This window comes from Oncorhynchus keta, chromosome 30 (genome assembly GCF_023373465.1).
Source record: "Oncorhynchus keta strain PuntledgeMale-10-30-2019 chromosome 30, Oket_V2, whole genome shotgun sequence".
Lineage (NCBI taxonomy): Eukaryota > Metazoa > Chordata > Actinopteri > Salmoniformes > Salmonidae > Oncorhynchus > Oncorhynchus keta.
Genome location: NC_068450.1, coordinates 34,006,490 through 34,024,773, shown reverse-complemented (window position 1 = coordinate 34,024,773; position 18,284 = coordinate 34,006,490). Strand labels below are relative to the sequence as shown.

Genomic DNA, 18,284 nt, shown 5'->3' with positions numbered 1-18,284 from the left:
ACAGCATTCTGCAGCGAGACACCATCCCATCTGGTTTGAGCTTAGTGGGACTATCATTTGTTTTTCAACAGGACAATGACCCAACACACCTCCAGGCTGTGTAAGGGCTATTTGAACAAGAAGGAGAGTGATGGTGTGCTGCGTCAGATGACCTGGCCTCCACAATCACCCGACCTCAACCCAATTGAGATGGTTTGGGAACAGTTGAACCGCAGGGTGAAGGAAAAGCAGCCAACTAGTGCTCAGCGTATGTAGGAACTCCTTGAAGACTGTTGGAAAAGCATTCCAGGTGAAGCTGGTTGAGAGAATGCAAAGAGTGTGCAAAGCTGTCATCAAGGAAAAGGTGGCTACTTTGAAGAATCTAAAATATATTTTAAAATACACTTTTTTGGTTACTACATGATTCTGTATGTGTTATTTGATAGTTTTGATGTCATCACTATTATTCTACAATGAAGAAACAGGTTAAAATAAAGAAAAACCCTTGAATAAGTAGGTGTGTCCAAACTTTTGACCGGTGCTGTATGTGTAAGACATGTACATATCATTGCAGACTCATTATGATATTTGACATTTCATCTACTGGGGTTGTGCGTGTTTGTGTGTCCATGTTCTTTTGTCCACGTGAGAGAGAGAATGTGTGAAAGGAAGGAGCAGGAGGAAGAGTGTTCAGTACATGTGTGGGTGACGCAGAATGCACCAGTGAAAATGTATGAATCCAGAGGAGTCACAATGTGTGGGAAGAGAGGGAATCAATTAAACATGTATTTTCCTTTATCCTGTCTACTCCTCTCTGCCCGTTTCTAGCTGTTTTTCATCCGGCCTCGTATGGAATATTCAGCTCCTCACAGTTTGTCACAGCTGTCTTGACTCACCGTTGCTGAAAAATACAGCTAGATGGTAAAACAGGCTTTTCATTTTGTCGCAGGGAAACGATCCTCGTACACAACATTGTCACTGAGATGTGGTAAATGGTTTTACAGTGTCTGTCGATGTTCTGTATGGTATGTTTTCTAATCAGGTAGGCTATCAAAAATTAGCCCTGTTACTGTGCATTTCCTTAAGTTCCTTAACCGTGTTTCTCTGTGACAAAGGATGACCATTGGAGTGTTGATGTTGCCATCAATGTTCTCTTTAAAATGACCAGCTAGTGTCACGACTTCCGCCGAAGTCGATCCCTCTCCTTTTTCGGGCGGTGTTCGGCGGTCGACGTCGCGGACTTTCTAGCCATCACTGATCCATTTTTCATTTTCCATTGGTTTTGTCTTGTCTTCCTTCACACCTGGATGTGCTATTTAGTGTTGGTGGGGCGATGGGTTTTGTACCCACTTTGTTATTTTGTACATTTTGAGGTTTTGTCAGCATTTATTAAACAACTCCGTTTGTAGCAATTTCGTTCTCCTGCGCCTGACTTCCCTGCCACCAACACACACCCTCCTTACAAGCTAGTCTAAATAGTGTCTATGGTATTTCTCCAAATGGGCCTTTGAAGTTTGGTCATTTATTTATCTGTGGGTCACTGGGAGTAGAGTATGTCACTAGGGTTCCAGTCTGAGTCTAGGAGGGGGGGACTAGTGGGTATGGAGACAATAACATATAAAAGGAATGGAAACATTGTAGTTTGGGTTTCCAAATGATCATATGTTCCATTTTGTGCAGATCTTTACATAATGGAGGTTGTTTAACAGTGTATGAAAATAATTTGGTTAAAAGGTTCAGAGGTATTCGAAAATAATTTGGTTACTCTGACAAAAGGTGAAAGAATGGAGGTGTGAAGTTGTACTGCTTTTAATGCTGTTCTTCTTCTGTCCTTGTGAGTATGTTTGAGTATGTGTGTGTTTGCATGGTGGAAAAAGGTTATGAGATATGCACCCCTGTTTCTCCCCCCAGAAGCACAATACCTCTGCAAAATAGCTGTCCCGATCGCAGGGATCCTCTCGAGGGTCATTAACCAGCCACAGTGTGTGTTTTGTGCCTGTATGAGTGTGTGTTTTGTATTTTGTATTTGCAAGAGCTTTTCCACCAGCTTAGAGCCTCCAAATCTATTCCGAACAAATTAACACATTGTAAATGTTCCTTTTATCTGGGGATTAAAAAAAGTGTTTTTTTATTCCACTGCCACTCAGTGACTAAATAGTCAAATAGTGAGGCCATTGAAAAGGGAAGGCATTTAGACAGACTTGTTTGGGAGAGAGGATAGTGAGCGGTGGCGGCGCCATAATCTTTGTGAGTCTCCCAGGCTTTGACACTGCTGTAAAGACACCAGCACACGGCTCGGCCTTGATTCTATTGGTGTCGTTTCAGTTAGTAGAATATGGCCACTGGGCGCAGACACAGGACTGGCAGCATGGATTCGTGCTCTCGGGCGCGAAGAGTGGCGCCAATACTCTTCCAGAGAAGATCAGATCCATTATGCCTTTATTTCTTGTTCCACTGCCGCGCCTCGGGGGAACATTATTGGGTTTTAATTACAACTGTGCATTCATTTGATTGCAATTTCAAAGTAAATGGTAATTGATTGTGTTTTCTTTCTTGGCACGGCTACAGCAAGGCATTGAATATGCATTACCCTCTATAAAACTCACAGGGCTGTAGCATTGTGCTGTGGTGCTTGTATTGTTTAATGCCTGTGTGTGTGTTGATATCACAGATGGGCTGGGGAAACCTCATGCCGCACGTCACACTCAGTGCTTGTGTCAGCCTGTAAACGTCTCCCCCCCCCCTGCTGAAGCTATTGGGTCATAAAGTGTTAAGGCGCAATCGCTAAACTGCACTGGGATATCCCTCTACTGCTGTAAATCTGACCCCCCTCCCAGGTTCTAGAGAACTGTCTGTGATGCCTGATGAAGAGGAGTATGTGTGTATAGTATGTGTGGCAGGTAGCCTAGTGGTTAAGAGCGTTGGGCCAGTAACCGATAGGTTCGAATCCCCGAGCCAACTCGGTGAAACGTCTTCCAATGTGCCCTTAAGTAAGGCACTTAACCCTAATCGCTCTTGGTAAGAGCGTCTGCTAAATGACTAAAAGTGTTTATGGTGAAAGACACTGCGGGTGCTGTATACATGTCTGTGGATTGAGGGTTAACGTGAATCAGTGAGCATAAAAGGACACCTCTTAAAGGAATGGGATATGTCCTTTAAAATAGATGGATGTAGGAACGGAGAGAGTGCTAGATATGATTAAAGGAGGCTGAGAGAGTGATAGATATGATTAAAGGAGGCTGAGAGAGTGCCTGACAAAATGATGAGGTTGAGAGATGTATGGGGACAGAGGGGAAGATAGGAGAACAGTGAAGAAGAGCAAGGGGGTGAGCTACCCATTTATCTCCCTCTCTCACACACATAAACAAACACATTACAACAGCCATCTCTTGCATGTGTTCCTCTATACATACTCCCTTACCTCCCTTGTTCACTCTCTGTCTAACACGTTTACACACACACACTCACTCAGTTACCGCCGAGGCAGGGGATACCCTATGTGGGATGGGAGGTACAGTGAGGCAGGGGTGGGGATGGTGACAGGGAGGAGAGGAGAGGGGTGAGACCGTGGGGTTTCCCTATGTTGTAGTCACAATAAAACCAAATAAGATATGGATCATAAAGCTCCCACCAACATGACTCATTGACTGCCGTACACAACACGAGCCCCCCATAGCTACGGTGATAGGGGGCGGTGAGGGTGTGAGAGGGGTACACAGTAAGGGTGTGTGTGTGTACTCTCTCTCACACCCCCTTTTAATCACAGCTTTGACATGTAGCTAAGATTGATTTCCAGCCATGGCAACATGACACACTCCAAAAAACTCTTATCTTTAATCTCATTGGTCACATTTAGCCTCATTGATTTTCCATGTGATATGGGCTTTAATACTGTAGGTCGTTACAGAATGATATTGTTACTGTCGGCACAGTACACTATAATAATAGCTGCCTATACTAGAAGCACATCTCTCTGCTCTCAGCCCCTTGATGTGTGTGAAGGCTTCCAGCTGTGCAGCATTTCAACAGGGGGACTCATCAGCTCACTGCTGTCCCTCTCTGCATTGTCCTGTGCTCCAAGTAAAGCCATGTATTCTAATGGGATCATTTTAAGTCTGTGTACCCAAACCACCAGTCATAGACAGCCAGGCTTGGGGAGGAGAGGAGGAGGAGAAGGAGGAGAGGAGGGCAGATCATTTCCATGCAGATAGCTTTTTCTCTCCTCTCTCGTTTTTTTCTTTCTATCTAAAATAATGTTCCCTCGCTCCAATTTGCCGAGATGTGTTTTGCTCCGTCTAGCTCTGGATAGTGGTGATTAAAATGGTGTTGGCCTTTTTTCACCGCACCGTGGGTTTTACTGAGCACTAGCCATTACTATTGACTGAGGGAGAAACTGATGCAGCCACTGGAGTCATGTGGATCCAGCCTCCTCTGTCAAAGAGACTCTAATAGAATAGGACTCGGGTTTCCCTCCATCTTGGCTCCTCTTTGTGTCAGATTCTTCTGTCTTCCTCCGAATAGAACAGGGGTTTCTGGAAATCCCTTCCATCTTGGCTCTAAAAGTGTCTGTGTCTATCTGAATGTCTCTGTCCTCCATAGACCCAATCTAGTTCAATAAGGCAAGGCTGGCAATCGCTTCCATTTGGCTCTCAATGTGTCTGTGTCTATCTGCATGCGCCTGTCAACCATCGCCATTCACTCCACTCCAGGGTGACTGCAGCGAGCCAAATCCACATAAGCTCATTAATGGAGGTAGAACAGGACTCCTGGCTCAAAAGCTGAGCCGCCCATCGTTTTCCCACCAAGCTGTTAGAGCACGGCACAGGAATGAATACTACCTCGCCTCTCCATGCTCGATACCATGTTTGCTCGCCATGGTGATCACAGAGAGAGGGAGACGTGGGAGGAAGGGCAGGAGAGCGGGAAGAGAGATTGGGGGAGTGAGTAATGGAGAATGGGGGGACTCGAGAGAAAGGGTTGAAGAGCAATGAGGGAGAGAGGAAAACATACAGAAAAATAGAGAACAAGAGCAGATGTATTGCGCTAACTTACTACCTTTAAACTAACTGCTCTCTGCCTCCACACGGCTAGACAAATGCCTGGGCTTGGCGGTCAGAGAGAGGCAGGTTGATGCATGGCCAAAGCACAGGGAAATAAAGCGCACAGCATTAGGAGAAAGATCACCATTAATGGCTCTTTAGGTTGTTGACACTTGTTTTCAGGATGTTGTTGTCCCAGGTTTTAAATGTGTTGCATTTAAACATTCAACCCAGTTGAGTATTTTGGGAAAATAACAGTCCATTTCAGCATCCTCTTCGTTTGCCGCCTCCCCTGCACTGTTTTTGTTGATTTCATTAATGCAATTATAATGAATTACCTTTCACCAGATAGAACTCAAACGAGTTTAATCCGATCCCTCTCTCCTAAAGCAGATTTGCATTTCAGTACGAGGGTTTAATTGGTTTCATCTGACCTTCAAACCAAAGCATTAGCCATGGTCGCGCGCTAACGTAACAGTTATATAAGTGGAAAACCCCATCTCCTGAATCTTTTTAAACCGTGAAGAGCATTTTCTGGGAGAATGGTTGAGAACTGTACTCCGTACAGAAGGAGAGTCTCAGTTACCCTGCTTCTCAGAAGTCAGAACAGTCAAAGACTTCTTCATCTGTCATTTGGTTCAGACACAGACATAGAGAGACAATACGCCCTGGGGGCTCTTTCTGTCATCAAAGGCAGAACTGACTGCAGCAGACCCGACCCCTCCCCTAACGGCCCTTCATTTCCTTGGCGTCTTGTTAGAGTAGACTGTTGATCACCAGGTTAACGACAACATATATTTAGCAGCCTGCATGCATATACATATACAACTAGGACACTTTTAAAAAAGCACCAGCAAGGGGGGTCATTTTGACGATTTCCAAACTTTTTTTTATTTTTATCCTTCTGAAATTTTAGGACTTTGTCAAGCAACTAGTTACCGACATACACTGAGTATGCCAAACCATAGGAACACCTTCCTAATATTGTGTTGCAAATGACAGTATAGCCACAAACCTAGATGACTGAGTTAGCCGTTTGGATAAGGGGATTGTAAATGTAAATGACAATTGTTTTAGATGTATTTTACCTTATGATCGCTGGAGACAAATGTGAAACCGGTAATATGACAGTAAACTGCAGCACATCACCTTTTCTACTGTGAAGTTTAGGAAATGCTGACCTTATCGATCAATCAAATGTATTTATTATGCCCTTTTTACATCGGCCGATATCACAAAGTGCTGTACAGAAACCCAGCCTAAAACCCCAAACAGCAAGCAATGCAGATGTAGAAGCACGGTGGCTAGGAAAAACTCCCTAGAAAGGCAGGAACCTAGGAAGAAACCTAGAGAGGAACGTGGCTCTGAGGGGAGGCCAGTCCTCTTCTGGCTGTGCCGGGTGGAGATTATAACAGTACATGGCCAAGATGTTCAAACGTTCATAGATGACCAGCAGGGTTAAATAATAATAATCACAGTGGTTGTAGAGGGTGTAACAGGTCAGCACCTCAGGAGTAAATGTCAGTTGGAGAGAGTCGAAAACAGCAGGTCCGGGACAATGAACAGGTCAGGGTTCCTAAGCCGCAGGCAGAACAGTTGAAACTGGAGCAGCAGCACGACCAGGAGAACTGGGGACAGCAACGAGTCATCAGGCCAGGTAGTCCTGAGGCAAGGTCCTAGGGCTCAGGTCGTCAGAGAGAAGAGAGAGAGAAAGAGAGAGAATTAGAGGGAGCATACTTAAATTCACACAGGACACCGGATAAGACAGGAGAAATGCTCCAGAGGGGTCAGGAGACACTGTGGCCCCGTCCGACCAGGCAGGATATAACCCCACCCACTTTTCCAAAGTCCAGCCCCCACATCACTAGATGGATATCTTCAACCACCAACCTACTACCCTGAGACAAGGCCGAGTATAGCCCACCAAGATCTCACCCACGTCACGAACACGAGGGGGGTGAAACCTGCAGGGGTGTAATTTGGAGACTCAAGCTTCTGTAGACATGCTGTAATCACAGTATAGTGCCAAACCTACCGAGGTGATTTATGATTTCTATAAAGTTGAAATTATATGCCCAGCCTTCACTGTATAGCCACCGTTAGTAATACCTGCATGCATTCAGAACTGTCACTTTAGCGTTAGTTTCCTTACATTTTGCGTCATTCCATTACATCGTTAGTTTAACTTCCTTACCTCAGTCACGTTCGTGTGGTTGTTCTGGAGGATCGCTAGCAAAAGTGCATCATATTAGGCCAACGTATTACAAGTTGTGCAGTCATTTGTGGCATGTAACCTTTTTGTGTCATTATGGAACGCAGGCCATATGTACAGCCGCAGTTTAAACCCAGAGCACGGTTCACAACGACTGGTCCGTTGTCATCACAGTTCCATGATTAGTGAGGATTATTAGGACAGATTTATAGGAATACTGTTCATCCCCTATTGTAAACTACTCTCACCTTCCAATTTTTTTTATTATTTTTTCATGAGTACTTTGATAACCCTAAATAGTATTTTTAAATCTACCAAATTGGTGCAAAGCTTATTAACATGCCTTTCTTTAATTGATCCCTAGTATTCTAAACCGTTCTTTTATTGTCTGTCGAGAAAATTCCCATTCAAATGAAAAGGTACACCGACTCTAAAGGGACGGCTTTAGATACCTTTACTGAAACCCTTCGAGAAAATCTGTCAGCCAGCAAGTGGGAGGGTTTTCAGTGGTTGAATGACATTTATTCATGCGCAAGGGAACCACGCTTGCAAAGCCCGTTACGCACCTGCAGGCAAGTCTTAACAGTAGAGGTGCATCATGGGTAAAAATCACTGGGGAAGCCAAGCCAGGGGGGAAAAAAGCCATATTACAACCTATGTGTTGTGATAATTACGTTGTTTGCTCTATAACCTGTTAGTTCATATGTCTTGTGACTGTGATATATAGGCCTAAAGGCCGAGTCAATAAGAAAACACAGTGGCAGAATAAATTCAACCACACCTTTGGTTCATCACAAAACCAGAGAGCAACTTCTGTTTGGTGAAGTCCACAAAGCATATTACATGTAACAAACAGTTACATGGCCTACAGCATGGTCAAGCAAGTTAATGTTTCCAACATTTTCAGACTACTAAACAACTATTGAACCATGGAGTTACCACAAGTCGCAAAGAAAACAGGAGCTGCCTCCACTATTCCAGCACCATTTCAACATCATCCAAATTTGGCCTCCCTTGATAAAATGCTTTGGGTGGCAACAATGTCATACAAAGGGGTGCTGTTTAACCCCAGATGCTTTCTCTGGTGAGATACATTCAGCCTCTTGCGAGTTGAAGGAAAATTATGAAACACAGAGAGACGAAATAAACATTTTATTTTATGTATTAGTTTATTCATTTTGTCAATTTTGGGGGGGAAGCCTGGCTGAATACCAACTACTGAGAAGTACATATGAAAGTGTACATTTCCTATGTATGAATAGGGCCCTTCCAGTGTTCTCCTTCGCTGTCATGGTAGCTTAGCGGTGTGCCAGGGTTGAGCTGACAGGAAGTCTCCATGGAGGTGCCATGTCACCGGCGCTGTCTGACAACAGCAGTGTTCCTGTCACCACGGTCTGGGCCAGGACTGGCTCTGGGAGTGACAGGGACAAGGGAGGATGAGAGATGAGATGAGATGAGAATATTTATCTACACTGAAGGTGTTCTCACACTTGGTCCATTTCAGACAATTTGTGAACTCAGTGTGGTTCCCTTAATATTTTGGGTGGAGTGTGAACACTCCAAAGGGCCCTGGAAGCGAACCGAACTGAGACCATTTTGAGAGGTAGTCTCAAAAGGGCAATGTGAACACAAAGCTCTCCACGTTTACTTGTCATTATTCCCACACCACACAGTAGACTACTGCAACACCATTTCCCCTGCCATAACCCCTGACGTGTGCTGTTTATGGATATTGATTAGAGATTGGCAAGGATGCACAGAAATGCAAATATACAGTTTTGTACTGACGATTTGTTTGCAATATGTTGATCTATAGGCTAAGATAGCTTCATAAGCTGTTTATTGATTGTGGGGTTTGAATGGTGTGAGAAGAAAACATATTTGGTGAGAATCACAACATAGGGTACAAAATCAAGGTCATTGCTATCCGGGACGGGATCCTTGTGATGTCCCAACTCTGACATTACACATTGAAGTTGACATTTAAAATGGTAAAGGTTAAGTTTAGGTTAGGGTAAGGGTTAAGGTTAGGAGTCAGGGTAGGGACGTCCCAAGAATTTCAGATAACACTAACCACAAAATCAATGCTAGCACAACGCTACATCAATGCCGAATGTTGGAAAAAGATCTTGGTTCCTTTCTAAACATAGCAATGTGAACGCAAAGAGGACTCGGACCACAAAACAGGTGAAGTGAACTGGCAAAAGAGTTGAGTCCTCATTCAAAGTTAGGTGACTACAAAGAGAACTGAGTTGTTCTGTAACTGTAGGTGGACTATACATGTGTAGAGACTCCAGCCCAGAGTGAATGTATGACTACACAAACACGCAGATGTGCATTTCATCTAGTGTTGCACTCTCTCTTGTTTATTTTTGAGGAATAATGATGTTGAATGGGAACTCTCCAGAGAGTAGTATTGTGTTGGGAAAGCCTGATGGCTTTATTGATGACTGGGTGACTGATGGTCAGTGGTGTAAGATACTTTAAAGTACCACTTAAGTCATTTTTGTTTGAGCATCTGTACTTTACTATGTATATTTGACAACTTTTACTTCACTACATTCCTAAAGAAAATAATGTACTTTTTTTTTTACCTGCTAAGCATTCAAAATGTAACTAGTGTCGTTTTCCCTGACACCCAAAACTACTTGTTTCATTTTGAATGCTTAGCAGGACAGGACAATTGTCTAATTCACACCTTTATCAAGAGAACATCCCTGGTCATCCCCATTGCCTCTGATCTGGCAGACTCACTAAGCACAAATGCTTCGTTTGTAACTGATATCTGACTATTGAAGTGTTCCCCTGGCTATCCGTAAATAAATTAAACAAGAAAATTGTGCCATCTGGGTTGCTTAATATACGGGTTATATCTGGGTTGCTTAATATACGGGTTATATCTGGGTTGCTTAATATACGGGTTATATCTGGGTTGCTTAATATTCGGGTTATATCTGGGTTGCTTAATATACGGGTTATATCTGGGTTGCTTAATATACGGGTTATATCTGGGTTGCTTAATATACGGGTTATATCTGGGTTGCTTAATATACGGGTTATATCTGGGTTGCTTAATATACGGGTTATATCTGGGTTGCTTAATATACGGGTTATATCTGGGTTACTCAAAGACGACTCAAGTAGTATTTTACTGGGTGACTTTCACTTGAGTCATTTTCTTTTAAAGTTTCTTTAAATTGTACTCCACTGGTGATAGTTTGTGACGATCACAACATATATGTGGTCCAGAACCCATCATCCATCTTACGACCGACATCCACTGTGGTACAACTGAGCAATACTAGCTTGTCCCAGTCTGAAAAACATGTCAATTCTCTCCTCTCTAAAGCGTTTGCCAAGTTGCTATAGGACTGCCATTATAGTTTAACCCAGTGTAGTAACATCTTTTTTCCACGTTTTCCTTTCTCCCTGGTGATGACTTGATTGATTAATGTCATTGATTTACCAGAGTCCACACGCCGGTTGTGCGAGGCGGGAGAGAAATTAGAGTCTCTAGTTAATCTGTGAAGATTAGATTCCGCGATAGAACAGCGAAGGTTATTTCCCATTGAGCCGACATATGCAGCATTTACCGTGAACGCAGTCTCCGCTAAAACGGGAACATGGCATTTAAATTTCAATCACGCTGCAAAGCTGAACTTCAGTGATGTGGATTAAGTCGAGCCCTAAAGGCAGCCGATCCTACAACACCCAAGATTTGCCGAACATACAGGTTGCTTTCTTTTTTTTTAAATCCTTTTTTCCTGACTTCTAATTGGTAGTTAGTCTTGTCCCATCGCGGCAACTCCTCTACGGACTTGGGTGAGGCGAAGGTCGAGAGCCACGCGTCCTCTGAAACACAGAATGACACCTCAAACACTGCCTTAGACCGCTGCTCCACTCAGGAGGCAAAACATACAGGTTCTTAAAGTGACAAAATAAAGTCAACCGGTTGCAAGTTATTTTCTCCTTCGCCATTAATCAAAACCTCAAGACTTCGGTATTAAGCCGAACCAATGAGCACACAGGAGAGACCAACATTAAATATACTAACAAAAACAGGTTCTGGTGCCGGGTCAAGGGAAGCACTACCTAAACATTAATTCAACTTCAAATGAAGAAAAATCTCATGTTTTCTCTCAACTTAGTCAGCCAGTTACACACTAACAACCAGCCTCATGGAAACGTCTTCCTTACCTGCACCTCCCCCCTCAAACAACAAAGAGATCTTATTTAAAGAAACAGTCAGCCAATGAAATGACAGGATCAATCAATCAATTAGGTAGAAGCGCGCATGATAAGCAATGTCGGCTCAAGAATAACTTCCAACCAAGTCTCAGATTTGAATACTCCCAGGTTTGGTTTATTGGTGTTTCTGCCACTGTAGACTGAATGCATGGATGGTTCCCAGGCAGGAAGCAGTTGCAAGGTAATTAGGAGACGACAGAGAAAGCTGGAAGAACTGTGCATTAGTACGGTAGTATAACAGCGGTTGTCTCAACAGATAATTCCATATCCCTATATTATAGAAAACTACAATAGAGACGAGTTTGCAAAATGGAGTGCAATACACACAGGCACGTGTGCTTGTGAGGACGCACAAACACACACATGCATATATATATATACACACACACAACGAACACACACACACACACACACACACAGACCATCTGAACCTGTTGATTCCCGCTGCTAGGAGAGGGCAATAGTTTGGTGAAGGATTGACTAATACATAGTAATCATGTCTTCTATTACAAAGCCTCTGCAGAGGGAACATCCTCCAACAAATGTAATTATTAATTGTACAATATATTATTAAAACTGCAGAGTAAAATTATAATTAACGTTTAATCTTACGTTTAATTAATGGTAATTTGTATCTATGGCTTAAAGCTATTCATTATTTGCAATGATGAACATAGAAGCTTTTGAAAATACTGTGGTAATTTGGTAAGCATTGAGAGCTGTATGTCTTGAATCAGATGCTGTATAAGGATCGTTCAACCCTTGAGTGTGTGTATGTGTGTGTACTCTCTGAGCAAGGGTGTGTGTTTGAGTCTTGCCTTCACCTCCTGTTCTTAAGTAATGATGCTTCATATCTCAGTGCCTCTAATTTACTAAAAATCAAGATATGAGAAGGACTCTTAAAACCTCCTTCATCAGTGTCCCGCCCCTCTCCAAGGCTCATCATGTCTTCTCTCTCTCCCTCCCTCTCTCTCTCTCTCTCCTCAGGAACACTTCACCCCGGAGTGTAAGTTCAAAGAGTCGGTGTTTGAAAACTACTACGTGACCTACTCCTCCATGATCTACAGACAGCAGCAGTCTGGTAGGGGCTGGTACCTTGGTCTGAATAAAGAGGGGGAGATAATGAAGGGAAACCACGTGAAGAAGAACAAGCCAGCAGGCCACTTCCTGCCCAAGCCTTTGAAAGGTGAGTCTGAATAAAGAGGGGGAGATAATGAAGGGAAACCATGTGAAGAAGAACAAGCCAGCAGGCCACTTCCTGCCCAAGCCTTTGAAAGGTGAGTCTGAATAAAGAGGGAGGATAATGAAGTGAAACCACGTGAAGAAGAACAAGCCAGCAGGCCACTTCCTGCCCAAAAGGTGAGTCTGAATAAAGAGGGGAGATAATGAAGGGAAACCATGTGAAGAAGAACAAGCCAGCAGGCCACTTCCTGCCCAAGCCTTTGAAAGGTGAGTCTGAATAAAGAGGGGGAGATAATGAAGGGAAACCATGTGAAGAAGAACAAGCCAGCAGGCCACTTCCTGCCCAAGCCTTTGAAAGGTGAGTCTGAATAAAGAGGGGGAGATAATGAAGTGAAACCATGTGAAGAAGAACAAGCCAGCAGGCCACTTCCTGCCCAAGCCTTTGAAAGGTGAGTCTGAATAAAGAGGGGGAGATAATGAAGTGAAACCACGTGAAGAAGAACAAGCCAGCAGGCCACTTCCTGCCCAAGCCTTTGAAAGGTGAGTCTGAATAAAGAGGGGGAGATAATGAAGGGAAACCATGTGAAGAAGAACAAGCCAGCAGGCCACTTCCTGCCCAAGCCTTTGAAATGTGAGTCTGTCCATCTTTTTAGCTATACGGTGCTTGGCTCTATTTTGAAGACAATGGAGAAAAATAGGGAAAGGTTTCTTAGCAAACTTTTCTTAAAAAAATATGTTTCTTGATTATTCTCCCAAGGCCATTACATTGCAAATTAACGTTCACTATAGCCTGGAGCACTGAGCTTTGGCAGCGGTTATTTGTTTGAATGGGAGACTTTCCCCCCAAAAAACACAAGCTTCTCTTTGATTAAATGCCCCTTTTCCCTTTACCTATTCTCCCTCTCTTCCCCTCCCTCAATGTGGGTAGTATCTCCCTACTGCCTGGAGAAAGGCTGCTCTCAGCTACCCTGCCGCTGGGTGTTCTGCTCGGAGGCAATGGTGTGTGGGCGGGGCTATTGAGCGCTTCCCGAAAGCGATTCATACTTCACTGGAGCCAGACAGTGGAAAAGACATTGGCAATGGCCATGGCAAAAAGCTGCAGGAATGATACAGTTCTGCCTGTTTTGAACAGTGACAGCTAGGCTTTTTAACGCTAATGTCTTGGCCAACCAGGCCAGGTGCCTCATGGGAGGAGAGGGAAAGAGGGGGTATGATTGGATGCTGGATAGATGGATCTGTTCATGTTAAAAAGGCCAAACCTCTTTCATCTAGATCAACACACAGGCTTACCTGAACGAGAAAACAGAGCGCGAGAAAGCATCAGTACTCCACTTCCACAAGATGAAAGGATGAGCTTTACAGATGAAAATTCCTCCTCAATGTAAAAGAACCACTAGCGACCCAAATTACTCAACCGACGAGAAATGAGCACCGAGCGGCTAGCAACTTCTGTAAAAAATCTAATCAGACGATCAGTCATTCGGTCATTTGGATCTGTCAGTTCCAAGCTCCTTTTATGGTTACAATTTACAGACTAAAGAGACTGTATCACAAATACATTGTTATCCCGTTCATGTGCGTTCTGAAAATCATGGTTAAAAAAGTCAAATAAGTTGTAGTGCCTAAATGAGGGCAGGAGGGCATTGGAGAGTGATGCATGGGCATTGAATCCCTTTCAACCCCTTTTTCACAAGGGCAGAAAGGCACAGCAAACAGGCAGCTGTAATGACAATGATGCTTTCTCTCCCAGGTTGGCTGGTCTGCTCTCATCCACCGACCAATCGACCAGTAGCCATTAAAAATCCACATCTCTGCTCACTGAGATCACTGTGTTGCATTTAACAGCCCGACTAGAGAGAGAGAGAGAATCAAGAGGGGGAGAGAGAAAGAAAAAAACATTTGTTCCAGCAGCCCATAAAGATCCAGAGGCAGCAGCAATACCAGCCGACCAATTAAGGAGCCGTCTCTGCATTTCAACCATCTCCACCAGCCGCTCCTCGCTCCCCCTCTCCTCTTCGCTCTGGTTCCAGTCCACGAATCTCAGCCCACAGCCTTTAATTTGACCCATCCGTGTGTTAAGGTGCTAGGTCAAAGAGGGAGAGATACAGTAGAGAGAGAGATGGAGGGATAATTGGAGGATTGAATTGGCTTGACTGCTTAGTAAAAGCGTATATGAACTAAGGAAGGATGACCTAGAGGTCAGGGTCCATCTCACCGCTGGGCCGGTCATCCTTCCTGATTATAGTTCCTTAATGCCGTGGATAATAAGCCCAGCATCGATTTCACACAGCTTCCCACTTAAGTCCACTATTGATTGACGTGTTGCTTTGTGTGTAGCCTGCTGTTAAAACCAAAAAAGCAAGGCAATGTCAAGCCCCAGGAGGGGCATGCATTAAAACACTGGCTGTTTTCGGAGTGGCTCCTAAACACCAAAGAGATCAGAACCTCTAAGGTGACTGGTGTTTCTTCTGAAAGGCTTCCGCGGTGCAGACAACACTGCTTTAACTTTTACAAGCTCCTGAATAACTCATGTAAGGCAGTGTCTATAAGTACTTTCTGCCCTCTAAAAATAACTTGTCCTAATATTTCTTCGGTGCTTATGGCAGGGGTGTACATTCTGTTATGAGCGTCAGTGACAGGATCCGAGGGAGTTGAGCAATAGAAGAGAATAGAATACAACTTGGTCCCACCAAAGAGGAGAACGTGAATCTCCAGATGGACAATACAATTATATTCCAGTGTATTCTTTTGTATTCTATTCTACTGCTCACCTCCATCTATATACTATCAGCCATGTGTCTTACCATTCTCCTGTCTGTCTGTCCCACAGTGGCCATGTACAGGGAACCCTCCCTCCATGACCTGACAGAGTTCTCGCGCTCCGGCAGCGGCACGCCCACCAAGTCCCGGAGCGCCTCGGCCGTGCTCAACGGAGGCAAGACGGTGAGCCAGAACGAATCCACGTAGCCGGGTGGTGGCGTGGCAGGCCGGGGCGGACGTTGGAAGAAGACACCTTACCTCCAGAAGAGCGTGACTTCCAAGCAGACTTCTCTCTCCAAAACCGTTGGCGGTTCAGGACAACTTTACGACTACTAAACACCACCACCAATCAATCGCCACACTCAATTAGGTTCCATTCAAACTATCTTTCTTTTTCTTTCAACAGCCAACCAAATTACACCATGGACTTTGTTTGCAAAACGCTAGGCTATTTTGAAACGCCATTTGAGAACACCATTTTCTGTTGGCGTCTCTCTGGTGGTAATGACTGTGTACCAGTTAGCTAATCTTTTAACGTTTCTTACTTCCTGCAGATAACGACTTCTTTTACTTATAGGTCCTGATCATATAGACACCTACCCGGTCATATCCTACCCCACAGGCAGGTAGGTAGAGAGGCAGGCAGGCGGTCAGGGCAACCGGTGAGGGGCTGCAGTGGGTATAGAAGTGCCCTGTTTCTGTGTGTCATCCATGATGCTTCTGTGAATACGAAGCCGTTCCCCATGAGGGAGTGCAGCCCTAGCGAAGCTGCAACCGCAGCCAGATATAACAGTAGCTCTCCTGCACACACTCAGAAGAGATTTGAGCTCTCTAGCGTAAAACAAAAATAAAGGGGAAAGCTTGTGGCACTCTGAGCGACGACACCATAGCTTGCAACTTTGCTTGTTAATTTTCCAAATTAGCGGAGAGCTTTTTATTTTTGATTGTTTTCTCCCTCTTGTTCTCTCGCCCTCCTCAGTATTTGTGTCTTTGTAGCCGTCTCCACAGTTACAGGGGTTCCAGCACACCAAAGACAGAGCTGAAAGACTGTCCCTTTAAGCAGTCAAGCCAAGCCAGTATACAGGCGCAGCTGGAGGTGTTGAGTTATTTTTAAAATTGTACATTTTTGATGAGAGAAAGAAAAGTGAACAAAGAGAATGAGGAAGAAAAGAAGTAGGAAGGCGTGTCAATGTTCTAGAAAGTGTTTTTTGCTGAAGTGAAAGAGACTATATATTGTTGGTGAGCTCTAGGGTTGAGTTGCGGTATGAATCGACCGTATAATGTCCTTTTGTTTCTGTTGTGTTACATTGTATTCTGTCTTCAGTCCCCATGTTCTGTTCTCCAGTCCAGTGCTTGTGTCATGCCTTGCCCCCTCCCCTTTTGTTGGCTCTTATTGGCTGATTCAGTTCACCATATAAGGATATGGTGACGGCCCCCACCCAGGACTTGTTTCGTGTTTGAGTAACTTATCGTAGTGACAATTTTCTAAATACATTTTAAAAAATACTGTGGAATTTTAGGTGGCTTAAACATTTTATAGGATATGTCATGTTTGTAAAAGTAAAAAAACTAGAAAAAAAACGTCCCTTTCTTGCACAAAAACACGGTTGTGTTCAAAGACGACCCTTTTTGTGGGCTAATTAACTCTAAGTTTCCCTTCGGCTACATACCTTGTTCATATGGAACATGCTACTTGGGAAGCGTGTTTTCTTTTCTTTCTTTCGTTTCCTTCGTTTTTTTTAGGTGAACCTCTGTTGCATGGGAGACAGCGGGGAACTCTGGACTACAGAGCTATAGTGCATGATGTAGGCTATGTGTATTAACCCCGTGTTGGATCATGTGTTCCGAACTACCAGGATACAACTGAAAAACAACCAGTTCAGCCTGATACCTTCCAAGTTGTTTATTATTTGTTGTCTGCACAAAATGCACTGAATAAAATGTTTATATTAAGATATACTTTTAAAACGTGTCTTCCCCTTTATTTTCGCACTGACGTCCTCCACACACTTCTCTCCATTTTGTTCACAGCAGATCCAATGCATCATTTCCACTAAACATATTTGTCAAGTTGAAGTGCATCCCACATTGTACAAAGTATCATACCAGTACATTGAATGTGATACTATACCAGTGAATAAGACGATGAAAAATCGGCACAGTTCAATGTAGATCAATGATGCAGACAGGCGTTGTAATGTTGTATGGCTGATATGTAGCTAGGCAGGGCTGGAGTACGGTAACCTAACCCTGCTGGCCCTGAGGAGTTAATGATCTGAGCAGAAGAAAGCCAGGCCATGTCCTCCTCCTATCCTCTTATCCTATTGGCCTCTGGACACAGATGAATCACCCGGAGCCACACACACACACAACCAGGATTGGGCTTTAATTGCCTGCAGAGTCAAGGCTCCAGTACAGGCTTATATAGCACTAGCCTCACCAGCCTACAGCCAGGGTCCATTCTATGTAATGAATCAATATCTCCAATGGACATCTGGAGCTGAGGATATTTCCTGGAATAGCCCATGTGATAGAGACACTGATCCAAGGTCAGTTTACAATTTTAGACCCCACTGGGTAAAGGTACACTATGCAGAAATCCATCCGCCATTAACCTGGTTGCTAAAATTCTATTTGTTTGCCTAATTTCAGTTTGTGACAAAACAAGCAAGTATAGTGCATAGCTGTGGGGTTAAATGCTTTTCGCTACACTCGCATTAACATCTGCTAACCATGTGTATGTGACAAATAAAATTTGATTTGATTTTGATTTGAAATGCTGGGTTTTTTCTTCACAAAAGTAGTGCACTGGGTCTTTATTAGTCCTGTATTAGCTGACTGATATAGCAGTCTGTAGCGTGGCT

The 18,284-nt window shown here is 43.9% G+C and overlaps 1 protein-coding gene and 1 long non-coding RNA gene across 12 annotated transcripts in view; one reads left to right on the top strand and one right to left on the bottom strand.

Annotated features, from left to right (window-relative positions):
• LOC118363423 (fibroblast growth factor 13-like) overlaps nucleotides 1–17,379 on the top strand; it is a 215,097-nt gene extending 197,718 nt beyond the window's left edge. For 6 of the 11 annotated variants that reach the window (XM_035744270.2, XM_035744271.2, XM_035744269.1 and 3 more), the window contains 2 exons: nucleotides 12,466–12,664; nucleotides 15,491–17,379. In XM_035744270.2, the coding sequence (XP_035600163.1) occupies nucleotides 12,466–12,664; nucleotides 15,491–15,627 (336 nt within the window). In that variant the 3' untranslated portion in view covers nucleotides 15,628–17,379. The other 5 variants (XR_008087555.1, XR_008087551.1, XR_008087554.1 and 2 more) reach the window with 5 other exon arrangements.
• Nucleotides 1–18,284, bottom strand: part of LOC127913994 (uncharacterized) — a 423,857-nt gene that overhangs the window by 333,384 nt on the left and 72,189 nt on the right. The window lies entirely within an intron of this gene.